Source organism: Anolis carolinensis, chromosome 1, assembly GCF_035594765.1.
Source record: "Anolis carolinensis isolate JA03-04 chromosome 1, rAnoCar3.1.pri, whole genome shotgun sequence".
In the NCBI taxonomy this organism is placed as follows: domain Eukaryota; kingdom Metazoa; phylum Chordata; class Lepidosauria; order Squamata; family Dactyloidae; genus Anolis; species Anolis carolinensis.
In genome coordinates this window covers 45,332,986-45,345,359 of record NC_085841.1, presented here as the reverse complement: position 1 = coordinate 45,345,359, position 12,374 = coordinate 45,332,986, and the positions used below count along the sequence as shown (strand labels likewise).

General features: G+C 38.3%; 1 protein-coding gene across 4 annotated transcripts in view; it reads left to right on the top strand.

Annotated features, from left to right (window-relative positions):
- Positions 1 to 12,374, top strand: part of daam2 (dishevelled associated activator of morphogenesis 2) — a 328,775-nt gene that overhangs the window by 179,846 nt on the left and 136,555 nt on the right. For all 4 annotated transcript variants that reach the window (XM_062973532.1, XM_062973528.1, XM_062973529.1 and 1 more), the window contains exons 13-14: positions 2,279 to 2,463; positions 4,881 to 5,213. In XM_062973532.1, coding sequence (XP_062829602.1) covers positions 2,279 to 2,463; positions 4,881 to 5,213 — 518 coding nt within the window. The remainder of the gene's footprint in view (positions 1 to 2,278; positions 2,464 to 4,880; positions 5,214 to 12,374) is intronic.

Genomic DNA, 12,374 nt, shown 5'->3' with positions numbered 1-12,374 from the left:
GATTAGCATTGAATGGCCTTGCAGCTTCAAAGCCTGGCTGCTTCCTGCCTGGGGGAACCCTCTGTTGGGAGGTGTTAGCTGGCCCTGATTGTTCACTGTCTGGAATCCCCCTGTTTATTGAGTGTTGTTCTTTACTTACTGTCCTGATTTTAGAGTTTTTTAAATACTGGTTGCCAGATTGTATTCATTTTCATGGTTTCCTTCTTTCTGTTGAAATTGCCCACATGCTTGTGGATTTCAGTGGCTTCTATGTGTAGTCTGACATGGTCAGGGCCAGCTAACACCTCCTCTGCTTTCCTTCCTTCCTTCCTTCCTTCCTTCCTTCCTTCCTTCCTTCCTTCCTTCCTTTATCCTGCCATTTCTCCTCTTGACCTGCACAAAATAATAGAGGCTGGGATTCCACCAATATATGCTATCTGATCATTAAATGCCATTTACTTTCATATGAGTGACTGTTTTGCTTCGTGGAGTGGAAATTTCTCCAGTTGCAATGTGTTTTTAAAGGTCTGGAATGGCACTTGGGTCTCTTTCAGCTGGTCAGTTGGCGATTTTTGGCCTAATCAGGTGGGCAATTTGGAGATTTGCCCAAGGGAAGGGTTTGTCCTTCTTTTGCATTGGCTCTCTAAGTGGTCTTGACCTGTTTGGAGATATTGACATGGCATGGTAGATTTTTTTCTGTGGTCCCTTTGACAGTTTTGTCCCTGAATATTGTGGTTTTATATCATTTCCCTTTGCATTATTATTATTATTATTATTATTATTATTATTATTATTATTATTGTTAACAACGACAAAAAGACATAGTATGACACAGCAAATGAGATATATAGGCTGGATTTTGTATCACAAAATCACAAGTTGAACACTTCTGAAGAGTTTAGGACTATGTGATGTATTATTATTATTATTATTATTATTACTTGTATGTTGAACATTTCTGGACAGAACTAAATGCTAGATGGTGAAAGGGGGCCTTAATTCAAAAGTTGAGTCTATCGTATCCTGAAATGCTTGCTGGGACTACAGGTGTTTTGGATTTCAGATTATGGAATACCAGCACACACACACACACATATATACATACACACACAAAGAGTAGAGTCTCACTTATCTAACATAAATGGGCCAGCAGAATGTTGGATAAGCGAAAATGTTGGATAATAAGGAGGGATTAAGGAAAAGCCTATTAAATGTCAAATTACATTATGATTTTACAAATTAAGCACCAAAACATCATGTTTTACAATAAATTGACAGAAAAAGCAGTGTAATACACGGTAACATTATGTAGTAATGACTGTATTTACAAATTTAGCACTAAAACATTGCAATGTATTGAAAACATTGACTACAAAAACATTGATTACTAAAGGGCAGACTGCATTGGATAATCCTGATTTTCAAGTTTTTTAAATACCGGCCAGATTCCCTTTTGGTGGCCTTTTATTTCCTATGGATTCCTAAGGACCCTCAGGGCTCTTCCACACAGCCATATAACCCAGAATATCAAAGCCCACATGACCCACAATATCTGCTTTGAACTGGGTTATTTGAGTCCACACTGCCCTATATTCCAGTTCAATGTTTGGTGCTAAATTCGCAAATATAGTAATTCCTACATAACATTACCATGTATTTAACTGCTTTTTCTGTTGATTTGTTGTAAAACATGATATTTTGGTGCTTAATTTGTAAAATCCTAATGTAATTTGATGTTTAATAGGCTTTTCCTTAATTCTTCCTTATTATCCAACATTTTCGCTTATCCAACGCTTTTATCTTTCAGTGATTGGTTTCGGGGGGGGGGGGGGCGCCAAAATTCTGTTCGCTTACATTTGAAAATTACCTAGGGCCAGCCCTGTGTGTACTGTATCTTAATTCATCCTGGAAGGCCTTAAAAAGCACTGATCCCTTTTGCTATCTCTACCATGGCAAAACTTTTGGACTTTTTGAATGCCTGGGCAGGACAATGGTGGTGATGGACAGGATGGCTGGCCCCCTGAGACAGCATGGGTGCTTCATTTCTCCACGGAATGATTCTCAACTCATGCATGGTTAATATCAAATTCTGTAACTTTGTCCTGAAAACCTCCCTTTGACTTATATGTTAAGTCAATTTATACATGAATATATATGGTAAATCTTTGCTACATTTGTGCATATTCCCTCCACCAATATGAAGTTTGTAGTATATATTATCAATAAACCATTTGGGAGCTAAGTCAAATCTCAAATGTCTGAAACCATACATCATGTTTCCCCCTACTTCTCTGCCCAGAACATGCTGAGTTGATGAGTAGGCTAGAGAAGAAGGAAAGAGAATGTGAGATAAAAACCCAAGAGAAAGATGAAATGATGAAGACACTGAATAAAATGAAGGATAAGCTACAGAAAGAATCTCTGGAGCTACGTCAAACCCGGGACCAAATGACTGACCTTGTAACGCAAATCAATGAGTTCTCGGTAAGTTATAAAATCTTTTCTTTTCTTTCCATGATCCTCAGAAGCAAAGAACTGGGATTTTGCCCACCTGCCCTTTTTCACAGGGAAGACAAATAACTTTATAGATAAGAATGTACTTGTTAGAAAAATTCATGAATTATCTGATGTACTGAATGAGTTGCCATACAGTCAATGCATCTCATTCTTTAATTTCAGTTTTATTTCATGCATTGATTTCAGGGCATGTGTGTTTTCTTGTACTATAGGTAAATTGCTTAGATTCAGTTTTAATAAGTGGTGGGAACTTTGGAGAGATAGGACCAGATTTCACCCCATCCCTGAATCCCATGAGCTGCATATGTTTAAAATTGGTTGGTGGAACAAAAACAAAACTGGAAGTCAATCTTGGAGACTTTTCACACTACACCCGTGGTTCTCAATCTGGCCTTCAACTCCCAGAAATCCCAGCCATTTTATCAGCTGTCAGGATTTCTGGGAGCTGAAGGCCAAAACATGTGGGGACCACAGGTTGAGAACCACTGCACTAACAGTTAATAAATTCTAATTTGACTTCAACTGTCATGCCTGCATCTTATGGAATATTAGGGTTTGCAGTTGGGTGAAATTCTTTTTTAAAAAAAATTAAATTTTTATTGAATTTCCAAATAAAATTTACAAAGAAAGTGTGAGAACAATTGGGTTTCTAGAGAAAGAAATGAAAAAGGTGAACATAGAGAATAAGAAAAACCTAGAATATAAGAAGAGCGAAAAGGGAAAGAGAGAAAAAAATATATAAAAATAAAAATAAAAAAGAAATAGGATTGACTTCCATCTTTTACACAGTTACTGTATAAAGATTTTCTTTTCTACTTTTTCTCCTTGTTTCTTTATTTCTATTCTGGATACTTTGGTGTCAGTATCCTCTTTACCTTTGGTTTGTACCTACAAACCATCTGTTAGGATTAAATTAACACCTTCATTTGCATTTCTACCATGTAATTTTTTATCGGGTCCGCAATTCGTTTGTTTCTTTGGAATACCATAGTTATTTCTTAATAGATATGTCAATTTATCCATATTCATTATTTCCAAAACCTTATTTAACCAACAGCTTGATTCTGGAGTTTCCTTCTTTTTCCAATATTTAGCATAGGTTATTCTTGCTGCTGTAATAAGGTAATTGAAAAGGGTTTCCTTATTTTTATCATTTTTGATATTAAGCATCCCCAGGAGGTAGTATTTCGGGTCCAACTCAATTTTAATTTGCAACATCTTTTGTATTGTTTGGTGAATTTTTTTCCAGTAATTCTTCGCCTTATTACACGTCCACCAACAGTGGAAAAATGTTCCCACTTGGTCTTCGCATTTCCAGCATTTATTTGAGATTTTTTTGTAGTAATTTGATAACTTTTGAGGGGTCAGATACCAGCGATAAAACATTTTGATCCAATTCTCTTTCAATTCAGTGGCATAGGTGACTTTTAATCTAGAGTTCCAAGCCTTTTCCCATTCTTCTAAATAAATTTCTTTTCCAAATTCTGAATACCTCCCGAAATTAAGCAGTTTCATAAGTTATTACCATGGCAATTATAGTAGAATCATAATGCTGTTTTTATAGTTTGTATCAATATGCAATCTTTTAACTAATTGGGCCTGGCTGTGGCTCAGACTGGTTAGTAGCCAGCTGCAATAAATCACTATGACCAAAAGGTCATGAGTTCGAGGCCAGCCCGTGGCAGAATGAGCACCCGACCATTAAAATAAAAAAAATAGCCCTGCTCGTTGTTGACCTAAGCAACCCGAAAGATAGTTGCATCTATCAAGTAGGAAATTTAGGTACCACTTATATGTGGGGAGGCTAATTTAACTAATTTACGACACCATAAAAATCATCCAGCAACATTTGGAATGGGAAGTCGGCATCACAGTGGATGATGAAGCAGCTGCTCCCCCTGTGGCCAGAATCGAGCATCCCCTCAGGAAGCTGGAAGCTGGAGAATGTTAAATTGCCTCTGTGTCTGTCTCTGTCTCTGTGTTCATATGGCATTGAATGTTTGCCTTGTATGTGTACATTGTGATCTGCCCTGAGTCCCCTTCGGGGTGAGAAGGGCGGAATATAAATACTGTAAGTAAGTAAGTAAATAAATAAATAAATAATTTTAATGGAAGAGCTAGGAGCTCACCAGAGTAAGGGTGATCTCTATATTATTGATCTCTATATTATTGCCATCTTTCCACCTGTTACCATCTTTCCTTCAACTTTGGTGCAATGGTAGTGATCTTTCAAGCCATAGCTTCTTAAACTATGGGCCACGGCCCAGTTTGGGATCCCCTAACTAAATTTGGGGGTCATGAAAAATGTATGCTTTTATTTCTGATTGCTAACACATTGCTAGTTAAAAAGCCTAGAGTTGAAATATTCTCTTTCCTTTTTTCAGCAAGGGGGCAGCATTTCCTTCCAACCTCCTCCTCAACTGCCTCCTGGTGGCCCATTTGCTCTCCCCTCTTCTTTACCGTCATCGGACTCCTTACCGCCCCCTCCACCACCTCTTCCATTCTCCAGCTGTCCACCTCCGCCAGCTCCACCTCCTCCCCCAGGAGGACCTCCTCCTCCACCCGGAGCACCACCATGCTTCAACATGGGAATACCTCCACTTTCCTCCACCACAACCTTCAGTAGCAGCAGCAGCAGTGGGACCAGTCTAAAGAAGAAGTCAATCCCACAGCCATCACATCCACTGAAGTCTTTCAATTGGTCCAAATTAAATGAAGTAAGCAACAGGAGTGTTACTTTTTTTACATACCTTGCGCCATTGATTAGAATATCTGAGATTACCAAATTAGAATCTTAGAGATAATTGCTATTAAAAAGAATATGCAAGAAGCTGTTGACCAAATAGCTTTCCAGACATAAATACTGGAAGATATCATGTTCGTGTTCATAACAAAGATATCACGTTCATGTTTTTGAGATGGTTCCACCTTCAATAGTGATGTTTATTGGATTTTAGAATTCGACAAATTTTGAAATTGGGTTCCATTACAAGTCCAAAGCTGGGGCCTGGTTGATTACAGGATTTCTGCTAACTCTTTTTAAACAAACCAAACCAACTGAAAATAGAGATCTTATGCTTAAAACCTGGATACACTAGGTCCTCCCCAGGTAATTTTATTTTGACAGAAGGCTAACCCTTTCTTCTTCTTCTAATAGCAGAAGAAAATGTTTCTATTCTCAGGAATCCTTTGCATGTTTTCTGGCTTCTTGATAACACAGGCATTTTATTGTTGGGTTTTGAATTGTGTTTGTGTTCATTTAATTTCATTTTGATATTGTTAGGTACCTCGAGTGTCCTTTCAGGGAGAGTGGTATAACTCTTGTGTTTTATTTTTAAAAAACACCTAACTCAATTTGAATCTGCTAGACTTGTAGCAGAATGGGAATGTGCTTGTCTTTTTAAATGTAGTATTTGTCAGTGAACTTTCAGGCCCATTTTAAAGTATTGTGATCCAGTTTACAACACTGAAAAGCACACTAATAGGCACATAGTAAGATGAGGTTCGCAAAGAAGTAATGATAGGAAACACAAAATTACATTGTGTTTATAATGAAAAAAATATGCAAACAGTGTGCACACTAGTAAAAGTTGCTAGATAGGTCATATGAACTGAACACATAAAATTGTGAGTACTGGATTTTTGACAGATTTTGCTGTGCTTGCAAGCCAGTATGAATTCATGCAGAAATAAATGTTACAGTGTGAGAAATTCAGTTAAACTCAAATACGTAGATTCACCACACCCCTTACCATCTGCTGGATAAAGCATACAGCAACATACAGAGCCTGTGTTTAACAGCTCACAAACTTACATTGCCTCATTCATCTTAGTTTTTCTGTGATATACGGCTCTTAGATCTCAGGACTTGGCCCATCTTCTCCAACTCTCAGGGTAAAATGGAGAAATCTCTGACAAGAGCACTTCCTTGAAATGTTTATGTAAATATTAGAATTTGTTTTTTATTTGATCAGGATATTTTGTGCAGTTGCACTTGATACTTGAAGATATTATCAGGGCCCACCCTTTAGTGACATCAGAAGGGGTCATTCTTGGATCTCAGATTTTGACACTGATGTCCAAAGGCCTAGGACATAGGAAATATGGAACCGTCACTGATACTTGCTTTCCTGTGTGGGCGTCTCTTTATCATTCCTTTCTGTTTTAAAGACATACCACCAGAGAAGGAAACAGGGTCCTAATCCAAAAAGAGTGCAAAACAGAGATGTTTTGGGCATGACATAGAAATTAGGACAGATATTATGTGACCTGGCATAAGCCCAATGCATTATGGCCAGGTCATCAATGAGCTGTGTCCGCTGGGGGTCATTGAACTCCAACAGATAATGGCTCTTGAGGCAGACATGGAGAGTAAGGCACTTGGCACTTGGCACTGGGCTGCATTTTTGAGGCAAGGTGTTGTACTCAGTTGTGTCTAGTTGTGCTGCCAGAGAGTGATGGGCAGTAAATGGAGCAGGGTGAAGAGGATGCTGCCATCTTGAAGGGCCTGGAATTTTCTTGACTTGATAGACATATTATGAAAGTTGGATTATCAACAGGACAATTGGAGCAATATTTCTGTATTCCCAGTAACCATGCATTGCTTTTTTCCCCTCTTCTGCACATGCAATCATTCAAGCAGGCAAGCATTTAGCATCTGCCTTGGACCTGCTCTCCAGCAGAAATGGGAGTACAGATGAAATGTTGGGATTTCTGTCCCTGCTCTCTCAGTCATATCAACTGGCAAATAAATTTAGGGGATGTTCCCAAGTCTCAAATACTCAGGAATGTTCCTCTTTGTCCAGCACAAATCTAATTCACTGAAGTGCAAAGGCATCCCTCCAACTGTGTATTATGGGGGACAGCTCTAGGGACCCAGCCACTATAATATTCTGTTTGTATGAATTAAAGATAGAACATAAATGCATGAAATTCACATTTTCTGAACCAGTATGCAAACCTATCTGTAGTTATGCTTTGACAATCATATATTTTATGCATAAACAGTCATAGTTGTGGTGCACATCCTTAGCAAGAAACCTATGCACATTAATGATTATACTTGTTAACATAATGTACAAAATGCATTATGTACATGGAAGTTGTTTGCAGATATTAGCATAACGTGCACACACATTAATATTTAGAAATAAATGTCTGAACGCAGTGGGATTTTCCTGCATTTTAAAAAAAGATTTCATGGTGGTACAGAAATAGGATAAAACAAATTTAAGTATGAAAAAAACTAACAAAAACAATTGGGATGAAATGAAAAACAACTGATTTGTGCACTCTTAATTCCATCATGACCAGGAATTGTTTCAGCTAATATGTTGACAAATACATACAACTGAATAAAAATCTTCAGAAAGATGCATATAGATTAAGAAGAGCTTTTTGACAATGGCTACATGCAGAAAAAATGTCAATAACTTTCACTTTAGAATAGTTGCAAAGGAAATTGGGAACAGGTGTGCAGAATTGATAGCAGCTTATTCATAGAACATATATGTAAAAATTTTATCCCCTTTTTTCTAGTTAAATTCTTTGTCATACAGACCTGATGAATACCCGGGGTATTCAATCTCTCCCCACCCTTGTATTCCCTACTACCCTTATTTCTTCTTTAGTTGCATAAAAATTGCAAATAGAATAGTGTCTGTGTTGGATTTGGATTGCAGCCTAAAAATCCACACTCTTTTTTAGACTCAGGGCTCAGCTCAGGCATTTGGAATGAGTATCCTGGGACCTCTGGAATGCCACAAGAATTTGCTCTCACACTTTCCTTTTCTTTTAAAAATAAGATGAAGTAAAATATCTGCAACTCCGCCTGTGCTTGTCTGTTAGAGCCACGTGGAGCAGTGGGAGAGAATGAAAGGGAGGGATTTATTTTCATTTTCAGAACATAGCACTTAGTGCTTTGCAGAAAAGATGTAACAACTACATACATACACAGGGAGGGATTGCAAAGAGAAACACAGGTGTTTCTGCTTAGCGTACCACAGACTTATCCTTCCCTCTGGTTAAGAGTGGAGGCAGCTGTGCTAATAAATGGGGGCTTGGGAGTGAATAAAATTCTGCTTGGGGCCTGAAGGTATAGTTTGGGTGTTTAAGAGGAAGTATATGATAGAGTTTGAGGTTTATTAATATTTTTCTGGCTAATGAATACTTTGTAGTTTCCCAGGGTGCCTCATTAGTTAAAACGTAGCCACGTCTGGGATATATATTGTACCGTGAAGCTTCTGATTATAGCGAGAGGGTTTTTCATTATACCTCGATCCATGGATTCTAAGGAGGTTGTGGAAGTTTTGAAGAATTGTAACTGCATAGTTGTGGAGAGGTTGAGGGCTAACCAGCTAAGGCAGTGGTTCTCAACCTATGGGTCCCCAGGTGTTTTGGCCTACAACTCCCAGAAATCCCAGCCAGTTTACCCAGCTGTTAGGATTTCTGGAAGTTGAAGGCCAAAACATCTGGGGACCCACAGGTTGAGAACCACTGAGCTAAGGTTTGACTAGTTGTAGTGGTTGCCAGTTCAGGTTCAGTTCAGACTTTAGACCATAGCTAGTTTGGAACCAGATTGAGATCTACCCGCATCTATCCAACATAACCCAACCATTGGGACTGGCTTCGTTGGTTTTGTTTTCTCATTCACTGGGAAGGGCCATTAAGTTGTGAAGGATATAAAACATGACCCTTTGGATGATTAGCCCATTGTTGTTGCACTACTTGCCATGGAAAATATTTTTGCTGCTTCCTTGTGTACTTATAGATGGATTTTAGAAATGTCTTTTTAGATTTACTGATTAGTATAAACTGGTTAAATAGGGTTGTTAAAATTTACTCTGTCTTGTTGTATTCTAGCTGGTATATTACTGAGGGCTTTATGTTGACCTTGCATTACATGATTTATAGTAATTCTGTTGCGTGAACTGTATGGAGCACGTTGCATGGTCCTTACATATCAATGTAAAAAAAACCCATCACATGATACTAATTTTCAAATTGCTCAACCCATGCTTTTCTTGGCTTGCATTCTTCATTTTACTTGGTTCATGATGGGTTTGAAAACTCCAGCCACTTGATTGCTCTCTAGAGACATTCAATACTGTTCGTTACGAAGCCTTGGCACCCTGGCCCCATCACAACAGAGGAAAGGCTGTTTCTTAATAGATCCATGACTCAATTAACCCATTCTTTTTGTACCATTTCCCCATTCCTCACTTAAATTGTGTCAATACATGCATCCCTGCTCTTTCAATGAGAAATAACTGTGTAAGCAGTTTGGAATGGAGCAATGACTGAGACAATAATACAGAGGTGGAAAAAAAACTTCTACTACAATCTAGCTGTTTTGAACAAATTTTCAGTTTCCTGAAATTGCATTTTAAACATGAAGACAATCATCATAATCATCATGAGAGATCATAGAATCATATTGCTGGAAAGCACTCAAGGAACCATGTAGTCTAACTCTTATCAGTGCAGGAAGGTATTGCAAAAGTGCCCATGAGAAAGGACCACCTAACCTCATTTTAAATGCACCCAGTGAGGGAAAATCAAAGGTACAAACTTTGTTGAATAGCTTGTGCTATCACAAAGCACTCACAGTCTTCTTTATTGTAATTTGAATTAATTGAATTGTTTGCTCACTCCATCTTCTTAAATGCCATATACCATATTTTATCCCACTTTTTTTTTTAAAAAGGGGGGGGGGCAGGTGTGACTATTATATGAGGGGGAAATCCTCTTTTTTTGTTCCAAAACAGTATTTTTTTTAATAAAATGATGTTGAAAACAACTTGAGAGCATATCTAAGAGTGTTCAGAAAACAAATTTACATTGTTAAACATTTTAATCTTCCTTATCAACAGACTTCAACACTGCCACTGCTTTTAGCAAGGGCACTCAATCATGCATTTGTCTGCCCATCCATTTACCTGCCCAAAGACCCATCCTCCCTCCCACTCAGAAACACAAGCATGCACTCACTAACTCACCCACACACTCTGTCATTCACTCACGCAGTAGCCCATCAATTCACTGACCAATGTTTTCCAAGAATCCCACTTCAAGCAGCGTTTCTAGAAGAGAGTGGTCAGAGGATGGATAGACAACTGAGTGACTGAGTGATTGTATGAGTGGGACTTTGAGTGAGTGAGTGAAGTGGGCAGGTAGGTCTTTGGGTGGGTGGATGGGCAAGTGGATGAGTGTGACTACTATGTGAAGAAAACTGAAATACTGAAACTGGGACCCATAAAATAGGGGTGCGACTATTATGCAATGGTGACTATTATGCGATGAAATATGGTATATATCAAGTAGTTTGGCCTCATGCACAGAGGAAGAACAATTTAAAGCTATAGACAATGCGGTCATTGTTGCCCGTTTCTGTTCTAAAATTATTTAGCCACTTGTGTTCCCTCAATTTTATCAGTTTTATATTTGCTTATTTATACAATGCTTTTGACACTAAATAAAGTTTGGCCTTCACAGATACTCAACTTTCGTAATATGAATTGAATCAGCTATGTTCATTGGGCATGCTAGTATCACTCTCAGGGATGGAAAAAGTTAATATTTGGGTCCCAGCTTTCAGAATACCCTAGTTAGCTAGACCAGTGGATTTTAGGACGTGTCATTCAACTTTACTTATGGATATCAGGGCAAATGTATTCCTTTCTGTTTTTTGAGATTCTAGGGTATAAACCAGCCCCCCCCCCAAACTAAGGCCTACAGACTGGATGTGGCCTGCCAAGGTCATTTACCTGGCCCCTGCCCTAAGCTTCCGATTTAGAGTCGCCCTTAGTCTGAAACAACTTGAAGGTACACAACAACAATCTTGATTAACTTCATTAACTTAACTATCTCATTAGCCAAAAGCTAACGCTTCCTATTGAAATACCTATTGAAATATGTGCAGTGTACATAGTAATTGGTTTGTGTGTTTTTTCCCCAAACTTTAGCCAGACCCCCCAACAATCTGAGGAAACTGGCCCTATGTTTAAAAGGTTTGAGGACTCCTGATATAAAATGAGATCTTGTAATCCAGATTTACTGAAGCATGCTGCTAATACCGTGCTTCAGTAATAACATAATCATAACTTTATTCTTATATCCCACCCCATCTCCCTGAAGGGACTCGTGGTGGCTTACATGGAGACCAAACCCAGTGGAACAAAATTAAAATACAACACCATAAAATACATGCACATTGCAAAGCATAACCAACATAAAAACAGGTAAAGGCTAGGCATGATAATTATTGGTTGCTTTTCACTCCTAAAGTCATTTGAATTTCTCTCTTGACTTTGGATTGTAAGGCCTTATTATATTAATCTTTCAACAAAGAAGGAAAATTTAGCTACATTGTCTGCTTTAAGCAGGAGGAAATATTTTTCAGTTCTTGTTGATAAAATAATGTACATCCCCTCCTTCCCTCTGGGGCCATTCAAGCGGGAAACCAGAATGCTTGGAAGGAAGATGCTTCTGTTTTAGTGAGGAAACTACAACAGTTCACTAATTTCCTTTGCGAAACTTATGTTGCCCTTATTTGTGAGAGATTTTGCATGGTGAAACATGAGGTAGAAGCATTGTGTTGATGAGCATATGATTACTTCTTCCTCTTCATATCTGTTAATCAAAAGTTAAATGCTTCAATATTCTGGACTATTTTTTAAAATGTGTGTGTTACATTTCTTTGCAGAAAGAAATGTGACACTCACATTTCAGTTCCTTGATCACAAAATAAGTATAATAGCCTTCTGGTCAGTCCTGTGATGGGGAGATGACTCAAAGGAATGTGTTTAGGACCATAGACAGAGGTAGATGGAGTCATAGCCAGAAATATGCAGAATTTGTAACTCTAGATCAAGGGTCCC